Here is a 27,346-nt window from a genome sequence, read left to right on the forward strand (position 1 = left end):
TATCAGAGCAACACAGAACGGATCAAGACAAAATACCAATGGGACACTATTCCGTCACAAGAGGAAAGGCAAATGGGACCCATGGAATGGGATGGACCCAGAGGACATTAGGATGAGGCACAAAAAGACAGCCCTGTGTGATTCCAGTCACAGGGAGGACTTAGAGGAGTCACATTCACAGACTGTGGTTGACAAGGGCTGGCCGCGGTTTTGGTTTGGAGGGGTGGGAGAGCCCTGGAGGTAGTTAGTAGTACTATGTCTGCACGGCAGTGCCAGTGAGTTCGTGCCACTGAACTAGACACTTGAAAATGGCTCCGGTGGTATGTTTTTATATGTGTGTCTACTAAAATTAAGAAAAGACACCTTGAGGGACATGGAGCTAGTTACAAACTGGGAAGACGCTGTAGATGACCAGCATCATCAAGGACGGTAGGGTTTCAAGCCAAGACAGTGCAAAGCCACTGTGTGTCTGTCTGCTCAGTGACACTGGGCAGTGTTGGAGGAATCCAGATCCCCAGTTAGCCCCTCCTGCATGCTGCATGCTGACGTCGAACCTGGTGAGTCACTGCTGAGGAAGGGTCTCTTAGCATAAAGGTGAGCATCAACACAGGGCATGCACACTGCTTTGGGGGCCCCTCTAGCCTCAGTGAAAGCAGGGTGCATGCAGTTAGGACTGACATCTCTGGTGCTATGGATTCAACTTAGGCACCTGGATCTTGGGTCTGCCTGGGGGGTCCAGGAAGGGGAGGAGCTTGGCTTCTTCAGAGCCTGCCCAGAACATGGCAAGCTCACATAGGCAAGTTTATACGGTCTGGCCTGGGTAGGGGGAGTAACATTTCTCCCCATAAGACAGTGGGCTCCTCCACACAACAGAAAAGGACTGACCCCCACCCACAACCACCTGAAGGGACTACCTGAGTTATCTGTGGCCGCTTGTCAGGACTGTTGCCTACTTACTGTGTGAGGAGATGGCTCAGCACCCTCAGACCGTACAAGGAGGAGACTCTGTGCCCTCAGAGCACGTGTGAAGGTGGCACCAAGAAGAAATAATTTCTTCAGGGTTGAAGCAGCAAGGGTGACCTGATGGGGCAGTACACGGTGTAGTTGAATTTTTCTCTGGTCCTGCCTGGCCCTGAGGTCCAGATGAATCTCTCCCACCTGCAGTTCCAAAGCTGCTTATAAAATAATTACTCAGAAGCTTATATTAATTGCAAACTGTATGGCCTATGGCTCAAGCTTCTTGCTAGCTAGCTCTTATAACTTAGCCCACTTCTATTAATCTAGGTCTTGCCATGTGGCTTCGTGGCTTCGTGACTCACTGGTGCTTTCACATTTGCTTCTCCTGGTGGCGGCTCACAGTGTCTCTCCCGACTCTACCCTTCTTGGTCTAGTCCTCAGTTTGAATGTACTGCCTAACCTTTTCCTGCCCTGCCATAGGCCAATGCAGCTTTATTGATTATCCAATGGGAGCCACACATATTCACAGCATACAGAAAGACATCCCACAGCAGCAGGCTCTCAGGGAAGAAAGGTTTTTCTCAGTGAGGTCAGCTGTGCCCTCTTGGAGTCTTATTGAGAATGCTCAGCCATTCCCTCATGTCCACCACAGAGCTCTGGCACCCCAACCTTCCCAGGCCTCAGTGCCTGGCCCATCTCTGACTTGTGTGTTCCCATGGGAGCCAACAGAAACCTCTGCCTGAGTCTGTTTACAGGGCCCTCCTGGCAAATCAGGAAGCATGACAGGCAGGAAGGATGGAAGGGCACCTGAGCCGGTGGGCAGCAGAATTGTGAAACTACAGGATACTTGTCCTGACCCAAACAAGCTCTGAGCTGTGGGGGTGGCAGCCATTAGCTCCCCTGAGGACTGCAGGATGCTTCGTGTCCTTCACGTGTGTCCCCGGTTCACAAACTGGGGGATGGGTGCTGGGGCTTTAGTAGAGACCCCCGCCTGAGGTTAACCTTTGCTTTACCATTGCAGTCAGACAGCCTCAGCTTTCTTTACAAGTGATGACATTGGGGAGGGCAAGCCAGAGAGGGGACAGGGAGGGGCCCAGAGCCTGGCCCCAGGGGCTGCGCAGCTCCTGGCCATGCAGCTGTTCTCTGCAGGCATCCAGAGCAGGCTGCTCTGTCAGTGGAGTGGTGTATTCTATCTCTTCTCTGTACAGGGGTCAGTCTATTTCAGAACCAGTCCGGGTTTGATTTCTGTCCTCCATGATATCCACGCCAAAGGGCAGCTCTCCCCTCAACGGAGATAAGACAGTTTATTCTGAAACCAAATTTGTGCGACCATGGCCCCAGAGCACAGCTTCCAGTTACCCTAAATACCATGTTCAACACGGTAACAGTTTTATGGAGGTTGTTTTTTTTTTTTTAATGATAACCAAGCAATAAAATCATAAATCAAGACTCTTCAGATACATTGGTGGACACATTAAGCAGGTAAAGTCAAAGCAAAGCTGGGAAAATCTCAGGTTTGGGCCTCAGACAGGATCTGATGACATGTTTAGTCTCTTGGTTGATCTGTTTGTACATTCCAAAGAATTTTCCTAAAAGTCATAAAGATGCTAGGTCGCATACAGAGGTCAATAATAAATGGCTACCAAAGGACCCAAAAGCCCAAGAAAATTTGCAATTAGGCCCTGGACCTGCAACATTCAAACCTCTCTGCAATCACTAAAGTTCTTACCAGCCTGTGGTCAAGCAGGTGTGCTGTATTTCCAGGAATTTTTGTCCACCGTGAGACAAGGGCCTTACTTGGCGGGAGGTAGAAGGAAAGGTTGGGGCTTCAGAAGAATCCCGACACCATTGCAAGCTCCAGGAAGGGGACTGAGGCTCTGTAGGAACACCAGCAGCTGTGGGGAGACAGGAGCTCAGTGTGTCCAAGTCTCCAGAGCTGAGCAGCCTGGCAGAGCCCATCTGAGGACTTTGCTGCTGCAGGTCCGGGGAACAGCAGGTTGGACCGAATGAAGCTGGCCCTCACCAGCTTTCACACCCAGGCATCCTAATGCCCAGTGAGAGCAGCCTCCTCGCTGGAGAAAGGAGAAAACTGGTACCCAGAAAAAGCCAGGCAAAGCAAGGTGGTGGGGGTCACAGCATAAGATGCCTACCGGAACCATGTGGCTCCTGTCCTCCAAACTTCCTTCAAAACTGCAGGAAAGCCGGGCGGTGGTGGCACATGCCTTTAATCCCAGCACTCGGGAGGCAGAGGCAGGTGGATCTCTGTGAGTTTGAGGCCAGCCTGGTCTCCAAAGCGAGTTCCAGGAAAGGCGCAAAGATACACAGAGAAACCCTGTCTAAAAAAAAAAAAAAAAAAAAAAAAAAAAAACTGCAGGAAAAAGGAAAACAGGGCCGCTGGCAGCAGCCGCAGGGCAGAAAGCCCTCAGTCAAGATGGCTGCCACTATCACTGTCCACAGCACCAACCAGCACCCTCAAAGCGCCCACAAGGGTCAGGGGCAGAGGGCTCGGCATGATTTGTGTTGGGGATGTCTACGTGACCATCGGCACACCATTGGACTAGACAGGCACATTTCAAAGTGGCCTCTTACCAAGACTAGCCACCAGGTCTGCAGAAATGCCCCCAGGCAGTGCCACAGGCTGTGGAGAACTCAGGAGGAGGGAAACGTCCTGCTGGCCCTGGTGTAATGAACTGGAGGCGCAGCCTAGCCTGGCTAGCTGGGCTTGGACTCTGTGGTAATGGGAAGCCAGCTCTGCCTCTGCTGGTCTTGAAAGTATCACAGAGCAAGAGAAGAGTGACAGCTGGGGAGGTTCTTGCCACCTGGCCTCTTCCCAGAGAACCAAGACCACTAATACTAACTAATTCTCTCCTCACCTGAGCCCACTGGGCCGCTGAGGGCTTCCTGGTGAAACCCTCCCCTCTGGGATGACCCATCCTGTAAAGCCTGTCACCGCTGCCCTGACAACTCTGTCCCAAGGATGGTTCTTGTACGCTACAGTATAAATAATTAGGGTCTGCTGATTGCGGTACAGGACTGTAATCCCAGCACTCAGGAGGCCGAGGCAGGAGAATCCCAATTTCAAGACTATCTTGGGCTATAGAGTGTAATGGGTAACTGTTCCACCTATGACCTTGAGGTACCAGCCCCTAGAGCGTGGCCTCGGGGCTAGCTTAAGACCTGAGGAGCATGTATGCCTCTCTGTATTCTCTCCCTCTTGGGCTTGGATGGTGTGGACTGACTCGGGCAGCAGAAGCAGTCATCAGCCTTCCAGGATACTGTGACAGATTTGCCTTGTCCTGTTTAGTGAGTTGTTATCCTCAATTTATATCCTAATGAACTCCCTAATACTCCTTAAGCAGACTCCCATGGATTTATCGCTATAATAAAGCGAGACCTTGTTAAAAAAAAAAAAAAATAAGAAAATAACCAGACTTCAGATAGAGAGGTCGGAGAAAGTCCACTGTGGGTCCACAGCTGGGTTCATAAAGGAGAGAGGCTACCCAAGCTGGTGGTACCCTTGTAGCTAAAACCAACCAACCAACAACCAACCAACCAACAACCAACCAACCAACCAACCAACCACAACAATAACAAAAATAATCAGGATACCAGGAAGGAGCTTGGGGAGCCTTTAGCTCAAAAGCCAGCCTACCCCTCCAGGGTTGCCTGGGCCAGGCACCCTGGCAGTTCACTAATGCTGGTGATGGCTCTTAGGTGTTCTGTGCTCTGAAGATGGGGCTGCAGGCCATGGGTGTTAGTGTGGCAGACTCTGGCACTGCAGGCCATTGTCTGGGGAGAGGGGGCTGCAGTCTGAGGATACCGTCTGGCTCACGGCTCCCCCATGGACTCCCCACCCTGAGCCCTGAGCATCTTGGACCTGAAGCTGACTCTGCTGTACCTGTGGGCTAAGGCTACATGCTCACCCCCCATCAGACTATGCAACCAAATGTATCTGAATGGTGAACATCTGCCAAGACGGTCTTTAAAGGAACTCTTCCTCCATGGAATGGCTTTGCCTCACATTACAACCCCCACCCCCAACATGCCTTCACTTTGCCCTGTACACTAGAGCTGACCACCAGGCCCTTTTAGGATGTGTGTGGTGAGGCCGCATCTCCAACCTCCTGCTCTCCTCCCATGAACCCCCACCCCCAGCCCCTGCCTCATGCCATTTGCATGTGTTCTGTTGGGTCAATGTACCATAAAACAACCCCTTTCCCAACCTGGCTGAGCCCTGGTAGAGGACAGAAGATGCCAGGAGGCTTCCTTAAACTGCACCCCCTGGGGCCTGGCAGGAGGAACAGCTGAGTCACACAGTACCTGGAACCAGCACTGGGCCCTCCTTCCCATAACACACCCCATCGTGGCTCCATCCTGAGCGGTGGTTCCTAATTCTACCTGAGATGTGAGTGGCTGAGGTCAGCAGTGTACCCTACCCGCCCTGAAGGGGTGGGGCCGAGTATTGAGGACCTTGAGGACAGTTTATCTTATCAAGTTCATGTTTAGCAGAACACACTGGTCAGGTGGGCCCCTCAGGTCCTCACTGTGCAGGTAACTGAATGCCCCTGGCACTCAGGTGTGTGAGAAGCAAGTTCGGCTGTGCCTCTCAGTTCATTGCTTTCGTTCAAAGTGTTCAGATCTTATCTCCCTTCACCAGTGTCCTGATCTCCTCCTCTGTGACCCTTTTACCACCTCCCAGCTTTAAGCTGGAAATTAATAATGAAAAAGGCAGCTACAGTCTCCCACACAGATTCAAGCCATACAACATTTCCCGTGAGAACTGTAAAGTAGTTTGAAGGGATGAGTGAGAAAAATCTGGCTTCTTTCTGGAAGGCTAGGGGTTGGGAGCAATGTTTATTGGGAAGAATATAAGTTAATATTCAGCTGAGGGGTTCATTTTCCATTTTGAAATAATTTTAGATTTATTTTTTTTTCAAGTTACAAGAAAAAAAAAGCTGGGCATGGTGGCACTTTAATCCTAGCACTTGGGAGACAGAGGCAGGTAGAGCTCTGTGAGTTCGAGACCAGCTAAAGCTACACAGAGAAACCATGTACTGAAAATGGCCTCCCTCCCCCCCAAAAAAAGTTGCAAATAAAGAAAGCTGGGTGCTGAGTCCCACACCAATAACTCCAGCATGTGGGTGGAGGCAGGAGGATCAGAAATTCAAGACCAGCCTTGGCTACATGAGACCCTATCTCTAAAAACAAAACAAACAAAAGTTGAAAAAAAAATCAGTATAAGAATTACTCTGTACTCTTTATGCTCAAACACTAATTTTTCACGTATCTATGGTGTGATGATCAAAATCACACATTTGGCACCACCCTAGCTCTTACTTGGCTTCTCCCACATTCCCTGACATTTCCTCCCTCCTCCTGCCCTAGGTCTCACCTCACTAGCTTGTCCAGCCCATGTCTCTTGAGTCTAGAGCACGACCTCACACAAATTCTCCTCTCTGGGTCAGCTCTCTGAGTGCCACCCCATATTCCTACCACTGCTCTGTCCAGGGCCACCATGGCCATGACCACTTCCCCATGTCACACCTTCTCGTCTCGTGATTATGATATGTGCAATATAATATAATATAATATAATATAATATAATATAATATAATATAATATAATATCTCCTTTAGATTTAATCTGTTTGGGGTTTATTGATTCTGGAGCACACTTTACGCCTTTCTCTGAGATGAGAAATTTCCTTCTTGCCTGCCTGCCTTTCTTTCTGGTTTGGGGACCAGTCTCAGAGTCTCACATGCTGGGAAACCACTTCACCACTGAGCTAACCCCCGACCCCTGTCATTTCTTCCCATGTTTTTTCCCCACTGCATTACTTCTCCACTGCCCCTGGGATACCTGCCACACACACACACACACACACACACACACACACACACACACACACACACACACAGACTTTCTGGTGTTGGCCTGCTCATGTCTTCCCTGGCTCTTCTACATGAGTCCGGCTGTCACCTTCGACCTCATGTTGGGTCCCCTTTCTCTTTACTTTGGCAATGATGTCTTTATATTGTACGCTTCCATCAGCTGCTCTTCGAGGTCCGACTTTCTTGCTGAGCAGATTTCATACTTTCCTGCTTACACCCAAACTGCTTGCCCTTACCATGTATATTTACATCAAAGCTGCTGTGCTGTCCCAGTATCCCATTTTCCATGTCATCTCAGATTGGCATCTGTATGAGTCACTTTTTGTTGCTGTGATAAAACACCATGAGCAAAAGCGACTGACGGGTTTATTTGAGCTTATGAATCCAGAGGGGAAGCCTAGAATGGCAGCAGAGGTATGGTAACAGGCAGCTGGAGCAGGAAGCTGAGTGGTTACATATTCAATAGCAAACACAAAGCAGAGAGAAAGGCGAGGGAGAAGGAGGAAGAGAAGGAGGGAGGGAGAGAGAGAATTGGAGGTGGACTAGGCTATGGACTGTAAACCCCCCCTCCCAGCCCCAAGACGTACTGACTCCAGCAAGGTTGCACCTTCTAAATGCTCCATCTCAAACATCACCACTAACCTGGGACTAAGTGTTCAGTACCTGGGCTTATGGGGGACATTGCTCACTCAAACCACCTCAACCTCTGTTGAGCATCCTCATCCTCGCTACTGGGGTTTCCACGATCTTCAGTATAAGAAGTGATTGCGGTGCTCTGCTGTGAAACTGAACCCTCTTCAACTCTGATGGAGCAGGTTGACCAGCCCCTTTGCTTCAGCAGCTGCTGCAGATGCAGACCCATGTGCTATGGATAGAGAATGACTCTGGGCAGCTCAGTTTTCCAAGTGTTGGCAGTGTTTGGATTCACTGCTAGCCTGAGGCCGGTGATGGGATTGCTTCCCAGAGACCCATCCCTTGAGTGCTTTGGGCATTTTGCTATTTTCTGAAGTCTCTCCTTTTGGCTGGAGACCTGGAGCTCCAGATTCCACAGAGGACACTCCCCACTCCCATGCAGTCACATCAAGGTCACAGGAAAGATGAAGAGGGTGGAAGGCCCAGGGTTGATGGCAGCCTGGGTGGGTAACCTCAGCCAATCCACTTGGAGGAGTGAGCTCCCTTCTCTCAGAGCTCAGGCATTTGCTGTTTGGTTTTGTGGCCACTGCTACCTGGAGCTGCTGAGAATTTTCTGGTACCCTCTTTGCCGATGCTCAGAGTTTATGTCTGGTTGGGGATCTCTGGCACCAATGTAGGATTGCCATCTCCCACATGCTGTTCCAATTTGCACCGTATATGCAAACATACTGAGTCCATTTAGCTTCATCTGTACGTTCTTGTGTCCAGGACTGACCACAGGGACAACCTATGTGGGAGATTATGCCTGGGGAAGACTGATTCTCCTTCTCTCAGCAGCCATTGACCACCTCCAGCTCTTTATCTAGAGAGAGGGCCTGGAGAAATTTCCCTTGTCCACATTAGTGTGACAACTGGAGTCGTGATGTTGGTATTGTTCAGACAACCCAATAGTTGAGAGTTCATGGTTGAGGTTCCCTGACTAGAGGACACTTTTGTGCAGCAGGCATCCTAGTCCTCCAGCTCTTAGAATCTTTTCACATGTCTTCTGTGACGTTTCCTGAGCCTTAGGTGTAGGGATTGTGTTACAGATGTATCAGATGGCGTTAGACACCCCATGGTCACATAATCTCTGCCTTTTGATCAATTTTGAATCTTTGTGGCAGTCTCCATATATTGCAAAAGGAAACTTTTTTTTAATGAGGTGTGTGTGAGAGAGTTATAATACTTTTTTTCCTTTTCTTTTCTTTTCTTTCTCAAAGAAGCCCATGGCCTGCATTAGAAATTCCCCCCTTGTCTGTCTTCATGAGGAACAGCAGGGCTTTATTTCCACGGCCTGAGTCAAGATGTCGGGGAGGAGCAGACTGCTGGGTCCTGAGCAAAGGGCATGGTGTCCCTTCCACCTTGCAAGTCCTGGAATGGATGGAGGTGGGATAGCCATTAGAGGGAGAAGACAAGAGGTGCTACGTGGGTGGAGGGGGTGTCACAGGGCAATGGTCCTCACAACAGGGTGCCGAAGAGGCCCAGACCCATTGGCAGCAGGATCCTCCCTGGCAGGGCCCTGAACCTCTCCTGGGTGTCGGGTGCTCTGTTGCAGAGATGCTCTGAACAGCATCGTCTGATGATTCTGGCCTGAATTCCTTCGGTAAGTGTCCACTCAAACTGGCTGTTGGAGTTGGGACATCGGACAGCACAGCGCTTGCTGATCTGGATTCTTCTCCTTGAATCTGCAGAAGAAAAGAGATAGCATGCGGTCCTAGAGCCCTGAGGCTAGGCGGGAGATGTGGGGGAGAAGCTTCCCTGTGGATGGCTGGAAATGGCCCTGCTGGGCCACCTTGGGTTGTCCTTCCTCAGGCACTGTCCACAGAGTGATGGGAGGTCTCCTACCCAGAGTCACCACCAACCTGGGCTGTAGCAAAGAGCTGGGGCTTCTCTCCAGCAGCCCCAGCTGGACCAGGAGGTGGACTACAGGGTGCAAAGTGGAAAAGAACTGGTCACCAAAGAGTCCATTGCTTGGTGGCACAGAACTTGGGATGACCAAGGACGCTCTAGCAGATGGCCCTTACAGTCTTCCCCAGTGAGTACATCAGATCTTCTGAGAACAGGTAGCACCCAAAAGGGGGTCCTCAGAGCCTACTCCCTGCACAGAAGCCCAGTTGTTACCTTTAGACTCAAAAGCAACTGAACAAAAAGCTGGGGGTGGGGCACCAGGGTGAAGGATTCAAGACTGAAAGAAAAAGTTGGAAAAAGGCGTAAAGTAGTTCATCAGCTTAAATCTCCACTACACAGATCCCTTCACTGTATTTGAAAAAGACCGTAGGGGCAGGGTTGCCACTGAAGAGATCAGGGGCCTCGCCCTTGGGAACCTCCTGAACTCCTTGGGGGAAAATCCCACTTGGGAAAAGGTGGCTTTAACCTGACTTAACTATGAAGGAGGGGAACACATTAGTAAGAGCCAGCCCGAGGCAGCTTGCCGTGCCCGAGGATACTACTACAAAGGACAGCTTATCAGGCCGCTCTGCCTGAGGCTCACACTGTACCACTCCTTCAGGGCTTGTCCTAGGCCTAATCAAGCTGTTATTCTCTGGAAGCTAGGAAACAGGAGATGCCTAAACTTTATGAATTACTCTGCAGCCAGGCTCACAGGACTTTTACTTCAAGAGAGAAGGCAGCTCTGAGGCATCTGCAGGGTCCTAGGGAGCTAAGCTAGGCTGAAGCAACTACTACCACCATGGGTGTGCTCCAAAGATCTGTCTGACCACTTCTGGTTTCTGTACCTTTTCCTATTTTCACCTTTCCACGGAGATGGGAAAAGCATCTTGTTGGCTTTTGCTCCTTCATCCTATCTAAGGTTGATCTTACCTAAGGTCCCATTGCTTTCACAACCCTATGTTACCCCAAGGTGAGTGAGTAGCCTTGGCAAACCTGTCCTTGGCTGGCTGGCCATGCCACGCTTGTTCATTTGGGAATTCAATGTCACAGTAGAGCCTTTGTCCCGGGGTGAGTTCCAGAAGGAGTGACATAGGAACAGATATGGCAATTGGGAGAGCAAAAGGAACAGCCAAAATTCGGACCACATCTTCCCATGTAGTCCAGCACTTAGAGGATGCATTGGGCCTGAGGGTGTAGGGCTGGGGTGCAGTGTTGCCACTGGCCCTGGAGCCTTCCAGGCCGGAGGAAGGACTCACTCGTGTAAAGGAGCACCTCGTTGCTGTGGCAGACTTTTTCATCTGGCTGGCACACCTTGGGCTGACACCGGTTGAGTCGGTGGACCTTGAAACACTGGAAGCAGCTCAGGTTTCCGGCTGTGGTAAAAATGTGCGGCAGTGGGTGGGCAGCGCAGGCCGGATCCCACCCCCGTCTCATGCCACTCCAGCCCTGTCCATCCCTTACCTGGCACCCTATTCGCCAAGCCTCGGGCGAGCTCCACAGACACCAGAGACACCCAGAGCACCAGGAGCAGCCTGGTCATGACTCTCGGCTTCCTTGCACCACCACTGGCTGGCTCAGTCCTGCTGGGATCCCTTGCAACACCTTTGGTACCCTGCCCTTGACGGAGGCACCTGGGGAGGAGCTGGAGTCTACTTTCCCTCCACATGGCTCCCAGGGCGGTGGCTGCTCCTTGAGCGGGTGGAGGGACAGTGAGCCTCTCGAAGTGGGGAGAGTTCCCCCTGTGACCCTCCTGGAGTCACACCCTGGTCCTGGTGCTCCTTTTTCTTTCCTGAACACACCAGGCAGAGCAGAATCCCCTCCATCCCTGTGAGCGACAGGTCTGATCCCAGAATCAGGGCCCAGGAGGGAAGCCGGCAGTTCCTGAGCCCCAATAGAACATAGGCAGATCTGGACTGGTCTGGAAAGGTGGAGGCGGAGGGGAGAGCAGAGTCTTCAAGCCGGGGGAGGGGGATGGTGGGAGGCACACGTTTGGGGATGCAGGTGATTTGGGTAATCTGAAATGGTGGGCAGGGCAGAGAAGTGACATCAGAACCCTGAAGCAGCAATGGTGAAGAAACAGAGCTGGGGCCCTTATGGGAGGTGTGGGGGGCTTGGGGGTGTGGGGGGCTTGGGGGTGTGGGGGGTGTGGGGGATGTGGGGGGCAGTCTGGTAAACAGACCCCAGGGGCACAGTCTTTTGTTCTTTTGTATTGCAAATGGTTCTCTCCTGAGTGAGGCTGGTCTAGGAGGCCAGAGGTGAGAGAGGAAGGGAGGAAATTGGGAGGAAGTCTGGTCACCCTGGAAAACCAGCTTCCAAAGACTTCTGAAGCTGAAGGACCTCAGGTCCCATGACCCAGCCTGGTGACATGCTGGCTAAAATGGTCCTGTGGCAGGCATACCTTTGAGCAGGAGAGCCTAGGGCCCTGAACATCGCCTGCCTTTGGGGTTCCTCAGACCACAGCACCTGCTCTGTTGCTTCCTAGATTCTACTGCCAGTAGTAAGGTCTGTGATGTGACCTAGTCCTGTCTACGGGGTTTGTAAATGTCCTGTGTATTCTTGAGGGGTGCCAATCAAGACATTCCCCACTCCTGCTGTAGATAGAGGATATCAAGCAGCCTCTCCTATCACTTAAGGAACTGGGGAATCCTGCTACCTCCCACCTAAATTCAGTGAGCTTATCTTCCCATTGTCAGTCTTTTTTTCTTCTCAGAATAAAACTAAGCGAACTGTGTCCTCTGAGTTATTGAAGCCAGAAAAAAATCACGAAGACAACAGATATTTATGAGACTGACAAGATGGCTCAGCAGTTAATTCTGAGGGACAGAGCTTGGATTCCATCACAATGTAAGCTGGACATCTCACAGATACCTGTAACTTCAACTCTGAAGGATTCAGCACCCTCTGCTGGCTTCTTCATGCAAAGGTGTGCAGAGCAGCACATGCGTGAATTCACACACAACAAATCTTTAAAGTAAATTCTTGTAATGTGTTTATTAAATCTTGGAATCCATGTGAGTCCCTAGATGGTGATGACCAATAGCAAGGAAGACTTGGCTCCTCATTCTTCAGGTGTGGTTCTCACGGGTGCCCACGACAACACAAAGGACTCATCTAGGGGACATACTGGGAGAGGTACCTGTGGGTATTGCTGCTGTCTCACAAACACACATTCATGCCACATACTAACAGGTACTTAGTTGAGTGAACAACATTCCATATTCCCATCTAACCCAGCTCCCTCGTGGTTAGGGGTCAGCTGATATCTCCTCGGCAGTGGACTCAGGGAGGCAGGGGATGACCAGGAGCATGTGTGGACTTGAACTTTTACTGTTTGCCTCAGGATTCCTGATTGAAGAAATGATGAAGGTCATCAAGTACATCCCTACCCAACTCTTCTGGAAAACCAGGGCTTTCTGGGAATGTAGGCATTCTTAAGAAGGTTTTGACACATTTCAGAAGGTCAAGGCCTCAGTCTATACCCACAATGGACAGAGAAGCAAAGGTCACTGAGCTGGTGCTGTGCAGGGCCAGCTGGTGTGTGTGTGTGTGTGTGTGTGTGTGTGTGTGTGTGTGTGTGTGTGTGTATGTATGTGTGTGTGTGTGTGTGTGTGTGTGTGTGTGTATGATGGCTGTTGTTCTAGGGGTGGAACCCAGAGCCTCACACACTCTAGAGAAGCACTCTACCACTGAGCAATTTCCCCAAACCCCTGTAGGGTCTGAAAACGCTCAATAATATGCAAATACTATGCAAAGACAAAGAGTGTTTATTATACCATCATGCATGCAGGGTCACTCACCTGCTCAAAATGGCAAGGAACCCTAGAGGGATGCAGAAGTTCCTTTTGCATATAGCTAAGGAGAGTTTTAGGGGCAGTTACCTACCTGGCTAGTATATTTAATTGGCTGAGGTTTATTTAGTCTTATCATTTTTGGACACATCTGCACAAGCTTGGACCTGACTCAGAAGGGGCTGCTGGGTTTGTCCTTGAGATACTGTGAGGCTGACTTGGGCCCTCCCTGTTTGTTCTCTCCCTCAACCCTGAGTGTAAGGGCCTTGTAGATAGATGCCCTTTGTTGGCAAAGACACCTGTTTGCCCTTCTCAGAGGACTGGGACCTAAATTCAGCTATGAAAGTGGGAGAGTTCACCCTGTCTTCTTGGGGTGCGGGGGCAGGCTTCAAATTCAATCCTTCTGTCTCAACCTCCCTCAGGCTGATATTATGGGCATGTATCAACCCGTTTGGCTCTGGTCATCCTCTTGCTTCTGCGTTTCAAGTAGTCGGATTACAGGCATGAACCTCTGCACCCGACTTTCTGTGTGTATTTGAGACTGTTTTGAAGGTAGTCACAATCAAGGAATTTGGGGACTTCCTTGTTGAAGGAATGTGAATGACCCTCATTCCTCCCTTACAGGGGCTGGGCCTCAGGATTTACTTCACAGGTGTGTGGTACAAGCCCAGCAGGAGCAGGGATGGCACATGGTGGGTGTTTCCTGAGGTGGCTCATGGCGCCGCAACTGTGTTCTTGCTATGGGATCCTGGGTGGAATTTTGAACATCAGTTAACACTGCCTTCCCCATGATGAGCTTCTACTTGCAACTCTGCATCCTTTCCACCTTGGCTGCTAGGGAGCGCAGATCCGAACCATGTGCTTTGAGAAATGTGTGTGTGGCTCCATGGTTGCCCTGCTCAGCTCTGCCCTCCTTGAACCTCACTTGCCTTCTTCCTCTGTGGCCTTCTGGGATCCTGTGAGAGTCTAGTTCTCACATTTTTAGGGTGACCTCTTTGTGCGGTATAAGCTGTGGTTCTTACAAATACAGTACTAGGAATCCAGTGTTACAGTGTTACAGAATTGTTTCCCATACATTCCCAATGTTACAGTGTTACAGAATTGTTTCAGATCCATTCCCAATGTTACAGTGTTATAGAATTGTTTTACATCCATTCCCAATGTTACAGTGTTACAGAATTGTTTCACATCCATTCTTCCATCCCTCCAGCCAGGTAACTGCCTCCAGGACTACATGTGGCATGTGGAACTTCCTGCTGGTACCCCAGGCTTCAGTCTTCAGCCAGGTCTTCTCACTGTAGTCTGCCTGGCATCTGTGATTCCCATTTTCCAGTATCCATACTCCCTGCTGGTCTCTATCAGATTCTTTATTCACAAAGAAAACAAGCGGTCTTCCTTTCCCCACCAAATTGGATCAATACAGGATCTGTCTCTGGGTGAAAGGAAACACTGTCAGAATTCAGCCAGCCCTGTTTACTTATGTTGTAAAGTGAAAATCAATATGGTATTATCCAACGTGAATCCTTATTTCAGATGAGGTAGTGGGTATGGTTGTAATCTGACTTTTCCTGTCCCAACTGTCTGGTCCTAAATAACCAACTCAGAGGGTGCCTATAAATATAAATGATTATAATATGTTCAGCTGATAGCTCAGGCTTGTTACTAGCTAACTCTTACACTTAATCTAACCCATATTTCTATTTATGCTTTGCCACGTGGCTCATGGCTTGGTACTTGATTTTCTACATGTCCTACTTGTTTGGTGGCAGGTTGGATGGCTGGCATCTCTCTGGACTCTGTTCTAGCCCCAAATCCTGCAGCAGTGTAGATTAAAGAAAATTAACTAGGCTTTTAGTCCCATCTCTCAGGAGGCCGGGACAGGCAGATCTCTGAATTTGAGGCTAGCATGGTCCACAGAGTGATTTCTAGGATAGCCATGGCTACACAGAGAAAGCCTGTCTCAAAAAAAACAAGAGATGGGGATGGGGGTGGGGCATTAAATAAAAGGTTTTATATAAAAGCTCAGAGTCACTGGAGGAGACATCTTTATTTAGTGGGCTTAAGCAAAGTCTTTTCACCTCTACCCTCCTCCCTGTATTTGGTATTTCAAACTTTAAGAAGGGGCAACTGTGTTGTTTTCCCTTTTTGAAATTAGGACATTGTCAGGGAAACAGGGGTGTGTGGTCCAGAACTGATCATGGGGGTGGGGCTATCCTCAGGGACTTCTGCTGCCAAATATTTTTCTAATGTTCAAGGAGGGGAGTGTTGCAATAAACAGAGGAACTGAGTTGAATCTTCCTTCAGTCAAGAGATTCACTCATGCCAGCAGGCAGCACGGCACAAGTTAGAGGCTTTGGTCTTGTCAAAGTGGCTACTCTTAAGGTTTTTTTTTGGGGGGGGGGGTTGTGATTTCATTTGAGGAAGTACACTTAGTTAACAGTCAACCTCTTTACCTCTGCTGTATGACTGAGGGTGGGGAGGGAGGGACATGTGATTTTGGCTACTTAACAGAGGTCACTCATTCTCTGGCAGAGGAATGGGCTTGGCTAATGTTTGACTCAGTGTGACTCAGTCAGGGAGCTAGCTGATTTGGAAGGCAGGGGAGAGGAGCACCAGATGTGGGGTGGTTTTTTGTTCTTGTTGTTTAATATTTTGGTTTTTGTTTTGCATGTAGCCCTCTCTTCTTAAGGCCTGGCTTTTCTAACATCTGACACCTGGTACCTAAGTATGACAATATCTGGTACCTCTATCTCTGGGTAGAAACCAAAAGGAAGATTACAGAAGCACACTATCTCTCCCTGAGAAGTTCATCTAAGTGGACTTGTCAATCATTTGGACAGAAGTCCACCACTAAGGAAAGCTGGCTCCTCCACACTGGTGCTGGCTGAAAACTGGAGGACTCATTAGAACCCCTAGTTTAAGCCAGGCGTTGGTGGCCCACCACTTTAATCCCAGCACTTGGGTGACAGAGGCAGGCAGATAGATCTCTCTGAGTTCAAAGCCAGCCTGGCCTGATCTACAAAGTAAGTTATAGGACAGCCAGGGCTGTTATACAGAGAAAACCTGTCTTGAAAGACCAAAACCAACCCCCTGAGCTGCCCAAAAAAGAGGTCCAAATTTAAGACTGATAAAGAAACAGTGTGTGGTACTGTAGTCTTGTATCCTTATCCTCCAAAGAGGTGATGGTCCCACTGCCATCTCTGGAGTAGAGATAACCTGGACCCAGTAGCCATGGCAATGGAGTCAGAAGAGCATAACACTGATAGGTCTGTGATAATTGTCAGAGCTCCCATTAGCCAGAGCAGAAGAAGGAAGGACCCTCACCTAAATTTCCAGCCAATACCCCTCCTGCTCTTCTCCAACTACAAGTGGTCTCAGAAGATGCTAGAATATAGAGAAAGTGGGAGATTAACTGAGAGGGGGACTCCATGACACTGTCTTCATGATGGGATGAGAGACGTCATGTTGATGTAGCTGCTGGAGTGGGGGGTATCCATGTTTCTGCAAGTGACCTGACCTTCCCCGTGCTCTGGAATTATATCCCATAAATTCATTGGCTTACCCAGATAAAACTGGGTGGGTTGTAACTTGGGTCTGTCATGGATGTCCTATGGTTGTTCCCATTTTCCCATGAAATGTTAAATGAACAGGTGCTTGCTGTCTGCTGCTCTTTGTACCACCCTTACTTGGTTATACATGAGCTGATGCCTAGGGTGGTGTGTCAAGGGGTTCCATGAAAACTTTTCCGGCTTCCTTTCTTTCTGCTATTCTGGGTGGTGTGGTATTGGTGGCGTACATGGTCGGGTTGTCTCATAGATTGCAGGGTAACAAGGAAGGGCTGTTGTCATTGTGAAGTTAAATGTACACATGTGGAACCAACCAGAAACAATTGATGTTACTTCCTAGAAAGAAAAAGAGACTCTTGTTTCTGCCCTGTGGCTTCCATCAGGAGAACTGCCTGAGTTCTCCGAGCCTCTGACTTCCTTCCCTTTGGCGACTTGCCTGCTTAAATGGATGAGCTCAACTTCACTGCTTCTGGGTTCCTCTTTGGGACTCAGTTGTCCTCTGAGCACACCTGTTCTTTAGCTGTTGTGTTGGCTCAGGACCATCTTCCAGCTCAGATCTCTTTCTGTGCCCAGCCTTCTTTGTCTAATCTGTATCACTTGCAGGCACTTATGTGGGGCTTCTCACGGGGCTCTAAGCTCCAAGAGGTCAGAGAACTCAGTCTCTGGCTTGCTGTGGAGCCCTGCTGCTCAACCTAGGGCTGAGCCACAGATGCTATCAATACTTGGCTAATTGTAGTAAGGTTTTAACTATTGGAATACCTGTCACATGGTGGTGACTTAAATGCCAGGGAAACTCATGTCTTTCCTGGGACACCTTAGACCTGGACCTCATAGCTGTAGGGACACACAGCATGGCAAACTGGATTGCCAGGGAGAGCGAACATGTCGCTTCTTTACAGAGGCTTCCACAAGGAAGGGTCTCCCCACTCTGGGCATCAGTGGAGACCCTGAAGTCATTCATCCTCTGCATAAAACTGTCCTGGGCCATGAAAAGCATCCCTAGCTCTAGCTACAAGATGCCAACTGTACCCGAAGTTCCAGATGTCACCCAAATACCTCAGACACTGCCTAACATCTCCTACCCCAGTTGACAGTTCTTGGCTCAGGACTCTCACACTGTGGGTCCATGACCCCTCTTGAGGCTTGTTCACCAGAGCCAGCCTCCAGGTACTTGTCAGTTGCTTACCACCTGCATATACAAAAGAGGACAGTGGGCTCTGAGCCACAGCAATCCATACTTTTCTATTGTGGGATGGTCTGTATGTCAAATTGCTCTGATTGGTCAATAAATAAAACACTGATTGTCCAATGGCTAGGCAGGAAGTATAGGCCGGACTAACAGAGAGGAGAAATGGAAGAACAGGAAGGTAGAAGGAGTCACTGCCAGCTACCGCCATGGCAAGCAGCATGTGAAGATGCCGGTAAGCCACGAGCCGCGTGGCAAGGTATAGACTTATGGAAATGGATTAATTTAAGCTATAAGAATAATCCATTTATGGAAATGGATTAATATAAGCTATAACAGTTAGCAAGAAGCCTGCCACGGCCATACAGTTTGTAACCAATATGTCTCTGTGTTTACTTGGTTGGGTCTGAGTGGCTGTGGGACTGGCGGGTGACAAAGATTTGTCCTGACTGTGGGCAAGACAGGAAAACTCTAGCTACACTTTTCATTTAGAAACAGGAAAAGGCTGGGCAAGTTGCTTCCTTCTTTTGCTTTCTGCATGATAAGTGAGAGACATCCCTGACCCCTTCCCTCCTGCCCATCAGCTCTTCTTCCTAGCCCTCTAGCATCAGGATGGTCCCTCCCTCCCTAATTGCAGAAAAGATTTGGCTAGCCCTGGTCACTAAGGAGCCTTGCTAATTCTTAGGCAATAAATACCTTGGCATGGAAGAAATAACTACCGGAAACCCTTCCTTTTAAGGATATCAGGTGGGAGGAGCTGAGGGAGGGTACTTCATAGACTGAAGGGCTTATTTCAGCCCACATCTAACTGGAACTTTCCACTGTGCCTGCAGCCTGATCTCAGAGAGGATGTGAGGAGAGACATCAGGATGGGGCTGCTGGGTGGCCAGCACAGGGAGGGGCCCTCAGGATATGGCTGTGGGTGGAGGTTGGGAATTAGGAAGAGAAAGCTAGGTGGATGGTGGACAGGAGAAGTAGGCAGTCATTTATTCCTTGGGGAAGCTGTGTGGAGGATTGGAGGGGGAAGATTGGATGCCTGAGCCATGTCCAGGACATGTGAGAGGCTTATGATTTTGGGCGGGGGTACTATGAACTAGCTCCAAGTTTTAAGGTTTTGTCTGTGCATTGCTTCTCCTAGGATGAACGGTTCCCATGCTATGAAGACCTGTGTGCTCATCCTGCTTGTGGTCCTACTGTGTGCAGAGAGAGGTGAGATGAAAAGGGCCTCAGAGTTGTGGGTACACTTGCATTCTCATTGTGTGCCCTGTGCCTAGGTGTGCTGGGACCAGGGGATGCCCAGTGTGGATTGGTGTGTGAGGGGTGAACTCTCATGGTCTGGGGTGGCTTCCTGGGCCTGTAAACCTCCCAGAACCTGCCTTGCAGCTTTCCCCACTTGCAAGTAGGGTGTTAGACTCCACTCCTTCCTGACCATGAGCAGTGGCCCCACACTCCTCAGGACCCATCGCCTCAGCAGGAAGAACTGTACCCTCCAGCCCCTCTCTCATTCCTTTCTTGAGGATCAGGCAAACCCTGGTCACCAAAGGCCCCTGTCCTCAGAGTACCCTGGTGCCTTTGCCTCCCAGCCATGCCACTGGCCTGTATGTGTACAAGCTGGCAGGGGCTTCTTTTCCTGGCCTAGCTGCCAAGTCAAGGAGTGTGGCACCCTCAACTTTTGGCATTCCTTACATTGACCTTGTCTTACCCTTCAATCCAGCCACATGAAGACCAAAGGCTAGAACTTCCTTACTCTAAAAGGTTTTGAGTTCTCAGATACCCCTACACTTCCAGTTACATCTGTATTATGAGAGGTTTCATGATGAACTCTGACTTTGCAGTTGGGTTCTGGGAAGTCCAGTGCCCTGTCATGCTCCAAGGCTCAGAGTCCAGCTGTGCAAGTGTAGGGTGGGACAGGTCAGAACAGCCTTCCCCATCAGGAGGTCCTTGTCATGCCCTGGTACCACTCCCTCATCCCCTTACCGCTTCAGCAGACAGGAGGTACCCATGTCCTCCCGCTATGGTGACTGTTTCTCTAACACCTCTTGGGGTCCAGGTCTCCCCTGTGGGGCTGGCTGGCTGGCTGAGACAGCAGTACTCAGCATACTTGAAGAACTATGGTTCTTGGCTCACTTCTGCTTTGGGTGGAGGTGCCTGAGGAGTGTCCCTGCTCTGTCCTATAGCCCAGCAGCTGTGTGGAGGTAAAGCCAGGTGCAGAAGAGGGATCTGGGCTAGGAAGGGCATGCCCTGACCCTCACGTATTGGCCTGTTTCTCAGCCCAAGGGTTGCGCTGCTATGAGTGCCTGGGGGTCACACCTGAGACTTCATCTGAGACTTCTTGCCAACCAGCTACCTGCCATTACCCTGGTGGGATGTGCATCACTCATGAATTTGAAGCCCTTGTGGGTGAGTTCCCTGTGGCCCATATGAGGATGGGTTGGGGACAGCTTAGGAGGAAAGGTCCAGGCACTTATCGACCATAGTTATTTATGGACTTTAGTTCTCTTCCCTCCAAGTAGGGTCCTCCTGTGTTTGGAGTGGGCCTCCTATAGGGGGAGCATGGTGGGTGCTGTTCCCTGGAGTCCAGGTACATGCAGGAGGTAGAGTCTTTAGCAGTGCTGCCCTTATGGCATGCGTGGCTGTCACCATCCCCCTCCACCACCAGTATTAGCCATGTGGCAATCCTGTCCTTTCCCTATGTCCAGGGTCTCACTGGCTCACTGAAGGGCCTGGAGAGCTGGGGGCATTTAGTGACCCTTTGAATATAATGAAGGAGTCAGGAGATTGATTCTAAAGGAATGACTTGGGAATGCTGAAGAAAAGGAGACCTCAGGACACAGCAGATCCCCCAAGTGTCAGTTTCCAGGCTTCTCCTCCAGATAGACAAAGCAGGAGCAGCCCCACCCTGCTATCCAGTTTCCTCTGCCTTTCTGCAGCCGCCTGCCTGCCTCCTAAGTACAACTTCCGGGGAACAGCCAGAGTCTGAGAGGCTGGCTGACCTTTCTATGCGCCTGGGTGATCCCTCATTGTGCCATGTCTTTGTGTATGTGGGTGTGTGTTTGTCTATGAGTGTGGGTGCACATGTGTACATGTATGTAAGGCCAGAGGACAGCCTTTAGTATCATTCCTCATGTAATGTCTACTTTAAAAAAAAGATTTATTTATTTTATTTTATCCCAATGAATGTTTGGTGGATCCCCTGGAACTGGAGTTCTGGATGGTTGTGAACCACCATGTGGGTCTGGGAACCCAACCCTGGACATCTATAAGAGCAACAAGTGCTTTTTACTGCTGAGCTGTTTCTCAGTCCCAACTACCTTGTGTTTTGAGCACAAGCTCTTTCATCGGGACCTGGGATTTGCCGACTAGGCTAGTGGGGCTGGCCGAGATCTCCTCTTTCCACCTCCTCAGCACAGTCATTACAAGCAGTACTACCATGCTGGCTCTTTGCATGAGTGCTGATGGTTGAACGTGGGTCCTTATGCTTCCGTGCATCAAGCACTTTACTGACTGAGCTGTTTCCCTAGCACATTGTGTGTAAATGCATGTGTGTATACATGTTCTCATGTGTGGGTGCACACGTGCACTAGTGGGTACAAGTGTTTGGAGCCCAGAGGTTGATACTGGGCATCTTCCTTGACAATTGTTTTATTTGCTGAGGCAGGGTCTCTCACTGAATCCCAAGCTTGCAGATTCAGCTAGTCTAGCCAGTGAGGGATTCCAATCTCAGGGATTCCACATCTCTGCCTCATGAGCGCTGAGATTATAAGTAGGCCGCCATGTCTGCCCACCTTTTATATGACTTCTAGTGATTGAAATTCTAGTCCTCACGCTTGCTCAAGGCAAGCATGTTATCCACCAGGCCACCTTACCAGCCCATGGCTTTTTTTTTTTTTTTTTTTTTTTTTCTGAGACAGGGTCTCACTCTAGCCCAGGCTGGCCTAGAACTCCCCATTTAGCCCAGGTTGGGTTTGAACTCATAATAATCCTCCAGCCTTAGTTTTCCAAGTTCTGGGATTCCAGAGTGAGCCACCATGTCTGGCTTCAATGTGTCTTAGAGACAAGGCTGGGCCATCCAGGCATGGTGGCATGTGCCCATCCTGGGGTGCTGAGTTGTCCCTGCACATGCTGTGAAGTCTCCCAGATTTCTTACATATGTTTTTTTAGGATTGTTGAGACAGGGTTTCTCTGTGTGGCTTTGGGCCTTCCCTGGAACTCACTCTGTAGCCCAGGCTGGCTCCAACTCACAGAGATCTGTCTGCTTCTGCCTCCCGAGGGCTGGGATTAAAGGTGTGCACCACCACCGCCCGACTTGTCTTACAGATTCTTACGAAGTGAAAAGAATGAACAAGTTCTGTCTTCCCGTCTGCCCTGGAGATCCAGATACTCTTAAAAAAATCGCACCCGTTGACACCTTCATCAGCTCCAAGATTTCCTGTTGTAAGGAAGACCTCTGCAATTAAGCGATTCTCACTGGGGGCAGCATGGCCAGCCTGGGGTCGGTCCTCCTGCAAGCCTTGTTATGACAGTCCTTCCTGCTACTTCCACCCTCATTTTGAACCCCAACATGTAATCACTCTTTCCTGGAACCCTCTAGTGATGAATTGTGAGTTTTAAAAACCCTGAGGTGGGGGTTAGGATGTGGCTTCTCCCACGTTCCCTGACATTTCCTCCCTCCTCCTGCCTTAGGTCTCACCTCACTAGCTTGTCCAGCCCATGTCTCTTGAGTCTAGAGCAGGACCTCACACAAATTCTCCTCTCTGGGTCTGCTCTCTGAATGCCACCCCATATTCCTACCTCTGCTCTGTCCAGGGCCACCATGGCCACGGCCACTTCTCCATATCACACATTCTCGTCTTGTGATTATGATATGTGCAATATAATATATGAGCTTCTTTAGATTTAATCTGTTTGTGGTTTATTGATTCTGGAGCACACTTTACGCCTTTCTCTGAGATGAGACATTTCCTTCTTGCCTGCCTGCCTTTCTTTCTGGTTTGGGGGATCCGTCTCAGAGTCTCACAGGCTGGACAAGCCACTTCACACTGAGCTAACCCCTGACCCCTATTATTTCTTCACATGTTTCTCCCCACTGCAATATTTCTCCACTGCCTCTGGGATACCTGCACACACACACACATACACACACACACACACACACACACACACACACACACACACACAGACTTTCTGGTGCTGGCCTGTGCCCGGTCCCGCGGGCCAGGTTATTTGATGAGACCCGAGGAGGCACCTCCTGAAAAATCAATGGGGGCGAGAGAGAAAGGAGACCAGGCGCATAAAGGAAGACAAAGTCAGTCTGAGTTGCGTCGAGGTCTCCGTTTATTGACTGGGTGTTGAGGCTTATAAGCAGGGCTTCAGGTAGGGAGGGAGCAGGAGAAGCAGGGAGAAAAGAATGGAGAATTCCTAAGGGAGGGGTCAGGGCGAGGTCGATTTGATCCCAGGCCCCTACTGCTGACTGTCTCCAGAAAGTTTATCTAATCGTATATCCTGCAGTTAGGCCAGGAACCTCCTGTCAAGGCTTGATGAAGCAGGGAAGGTCACACAAAGTTCGGGACACAGCTGTCCGGAGTCGGTCCCCAACAGGCCTGCTCATGTCTTCCCTGGCTCTTCTGTATGAGTCCGGCTGTCACCTTCGATCTCATGTTGGGTCCCCTTTCTCTTTACTTTGGCAATGATGTCTTTATATTGTACGCCTCCATCAGCTGCTCTTCGAGGTCCTGCTTTCTTGCTGAGCAGATTTCATACTTTCCCGTTTACACCCCAACTGCTTGCCCTTACCATGCATATTTACATCAGAGCTGCTGTGCTGTCCCAGTATCCCATTTTCCATGTCATCTCAGCATTGCATCTGTATGAGATACTTTTAGTAGCTGTGACAAAACACTGTGAGAAAAGCGACTGAAGGGTTTATTTGAGCTTACGAATCCAGAGCGGGAGTCTAGAATGGCAGTGGAGGTATGGTAACAGGCAGCTGGAGCAGGAAGCTGAGTGGTCACATATTCAACAGCAAACACAAAGCAGAGAGAATGGGGAGGGAGAGGGAGGAAGGGAGGGAGGGAGAGAGAGAATTGAAAGTGGACTAGGCTATGAAGTGTAAAAGCCCACCCCCAGTGACGTACTGACTCCAGCAAGGTTGCACCTCCTAAATGCTCCATCTGAAACATCACCACTATATTGGTGAAATTATTAAGGCCACTCCACATAGTTAAAAGGAGATGTATTTAATGGCGTAACTTACAAATTAAGGGATAGGTAGGTCGCGGGGTCTGGGGAAGGTGTATCGCAGTCCAGCGGTGTTCTCTGGAGCTCTGCTTGGCCCACCTTTACCGTCCAGGGTCCCGGGACAGAGAGAGAGCACAGGCCCATCCAGATCTCAGGTCTCCAGGCACCTCCTTTGGCCCCGCCTTGTAGGCATGACAGTTGCCAAAGTCTCAATTGGGGTTGGAACTTCCAGATCAAAGCTGGAATGTCTACCCACTACATCTCCCCCTTTTTGTCTAAATAAGAAGGTTCTAATCTAATACACAACTATATACAAAGGAGTGGTTATCAAATATTGTCCAGGAATAATGAGGGATAATGACCTAGATAAGATGGAACTACAACCAATGCAAACAATATCAAGCAAGAAACACATACTAAAATCCAGAGAAGTATAGAGCATAGGCAAATGGCATGTTACAAAGATCATTCCAAAAGGTGTCCTATCCCAAAGAACCTGAATCTAATACTTAATATGTTCTATCTACTAAGTTGTAACTATAACTGCTAGTCTTCAATCCCATCAAAGACCTGAGAAGGAATATAATGGTACCTGAGAAACGGTAGATGGATGCAAGCAACTTTCGGGAATCTTGCAAGAGTAGACCGAGACAGCTGGCAGCCTGGACAGTCACCTAATGTTTCTCAGCATTGTTGGTGCATTCAAATTGGCTACAGGCCTAGAGTATCTGACAGACCATTTTCAGAAGCAGGAATTCTGAAAGACCATCTTACCCTGTCTTGGCAGAGTACAGTGGTCGCTTTCCTTGTGTCCCACTTGTCCAGAAAGGACAGCATTGCATTCGTACTGTCAGCCGTCGAGGCAAGGGCAGTTCTTTGCCCAGTAGGCCATTTTGTGCCAAGAAGACAAACTTCCAAATGGAAATGTCTTAGAAGCCCAACATTCTCTCGGGATCAAATTGGTGCAGCCAGGAGCAATTGTGTCTCACGTCAACAGAATTCTAAGTTATTTAAATGCCATATTCTCTAGGTCTATGAAGTGTTTGAAGATTACCTGTCCATCTGACCTATGTATCTGTAAATCTGGATAACCTAACTAACGTAACTGTAGAGATGACAAGCATAGGTGACTATAAATCTATAAGTCTTATCTACCGAAATAACCTAAGGACTAAGGCTTCACGTAAACAGTCTATAAGCAAATGTATGGTAAAGAACGATGACTTCAAAATTGTGACAATATACAAGATATTTATAACAGAGGTAGGAGTATATAGTGCAATATGCAATATGACAGTAATCTTAAATATATATCAATATACCGAATATCCTAAACAGAAGTAGAACATACATAAAGTATGACAGATATAAATTTACATTTGTATCAATATACAAATATTTCAAATAAGGGTAGAAATATGTGTACATTATAACAAATATAGTTCTGTATTTGTATCAATATACAAATTATCTTAAACAGGAATATAAAAATAGTTTACATTTGTATCAACATATAAGAATCCATAACAATGCAAATTACAGTGCAAATTATCTAAACCTGCTTTTTTACTAAATTTGTTTACTAGTATATACAATAATCTACCATAATATCTTATACCTATCCATTCCATTTCTTCTTTTCCCTTTTCTCTCTCTCTCTTTTTTTTAGAATACTGAGTCTAATATTTTCTTCCACCCCCAACCCTATAACCATCATCCATAACCCTGAGAATTATAAAACCTAAGGGAGAAGGGGTGTCGTTTTCTTAGAATTGCTTCCTGCTGTTTAGGGGGTGATGTTATCTCTGTTGGGTACTGTGAGAGAGCTCAGATAGTTAAATCTCAGTTAGACTAACTGTAGGTTCTGCAGCAAGTCTTAGAGTAATGGGTAAGATTGTCTGAAATTCTGGCAAGAAGTGTAGTATGATGATGATTACCATGGCATCATTCTGGATTGGGTAGAGTTGTTGTTGTTGGGGTCCCATCTTCCTCCAGATTGCTATTGGAAAAACTTATTTGTTATCAGAATGGAAGGTTTGGATTTAAAGAGGACATAGCATGTAAGAAAGGATTCTGAGAAATCAAGAGTAAGCATGGAGAGAATTAGAATCTAGAAGACAATGGTCCTTTTTTATTGGTTTCCTTCTGTCCCACACCAGAGGGCTCTTCTGATATGGGACTGAAGAATCTCTCAAACTTTTCTTTTAGCAATATGCTTGGGTTTAGAGAAGGAGTGAGCCAATTCCTTCTCCAAAGCCAGCTTGGCTTATAATTGAATTGGAACCGCAACTTTTCTAGATTGATAGAGAGATAGATGTTAGACAGTGAGATTTTACCGTGTGTAGATTGGTACCAATAGATTCTTTCTTTCTGCTGTAAACATCTGGATAGCCAAGGCCTTATGATTTTTGGAAGATGGTATTTCCATTATCCTGGAAAGACAAAAACAGAACCCAACCCCAACCTTTGATTGTTAAATTTTTCTTACAACTTGTAGAGATGTCACATTGCTGGATGATCTTTTACTTCTCCTCATCAAGGGGTTTTTCCTGTTCGAATCGAATTTTTATTAATTTTGTTGGTATCCATAGCTTTTCTTCTCCTGCAGAAATAAAGGCAAAACCCCTTCCCCAACGTAGAACATATCCAGGTTTCCATTCTGAGGTCAGCACATCCTTGAAATAAACCGGTTGGTTTAGCTCAGGAGTTTTGTCTGTCATCCAATATCTTTCCGCAGCTGTTGTTCCTTTCTCATCAGCATTGAGAAAATTCAAGGTTAATAAAGCACTACGCAATCTATTTCTAGGAGTCATTGTTACCTGTTGCTGTTTATTTAGCATATCCTTTAAAGTTCGATTGGATCTTTCTATGACTGCTTGGCCTGTGGGATTGTGTGGTATACCTGTAACATGCTTTATATTGTAATAAGCAAAGAATTGTCTCATTTTATTGGAGACATATGCTGGGGCATTGTCTGTCTTAATTTGTACAGGTATTCCCATGATGGCCATAACTTCTAATAGGTGTGTAATCACAGAATCAGCCTTTTCAGAACTCAGGAGTTGTCCATTGAAATTCTGAATAGGTGTCAATGGTATGATGTACATACTTTAATCTTCCAAATTCTGCAAGATGAAACACATCCATCTGCCAAATTTC

At 48.4% G+C, this 27,346-nt stretch overlaps 1 protein-coding gene and 1 pseudogene across 1 annotated transcript; one reads left to right on the forward strand and one right to left on the reverse strand.

Annotated features, from left to right (window-relative positions):
* Positions 1-8,288: 8,288 nt before the first annotated feature.
* On the reverse strand, positions 8,289-11,360 carry Ly6l (lymphocyte antigen 6 family member L). The gene is made up of 3 exons (XM_059247823.1): positions 10,872-11,360; positions 10,667-10,783; positions 8,289-9,205 (listed from the first exon to the last, which is right to left on the reverse strand). Exons 1-3 carry the CDS (start codon positions 11,074-11,076, stop codon positions 8,979-8,981), a joined length of 549 nt encoding a protein of 182 aa, XP_059103806.1. The 5' UTR covers positions 11,077-11,360; the 3' UTR covers positions 8,289-8,978.
* A 7,728-nt stretch (positions 11,361-19,088) lies between these two features.
* On the forward strand, positions 19,089-22,470 carry LOC131896386 (lymphocyte antigen 6A-2/6E-1-like; annotated as a pseudogene).
* The last annotated feature ends 4,876 nt before the right edge of the window (positions 22,471-27,346 follow it).

This window comes from Peromyscus eremicus, chromosome 20 (assembly GCF_949786415.1).
Source record: "Peromyscus eremicus chromosome 20, PerEre_H2_v1, whole genome shotgun sequence".
NCBI lineage: Eukaryota > Metazoa > Chordata > Mammalia > Rodentia > Cricetidae > Peromyscus > Peromyscus eremicus.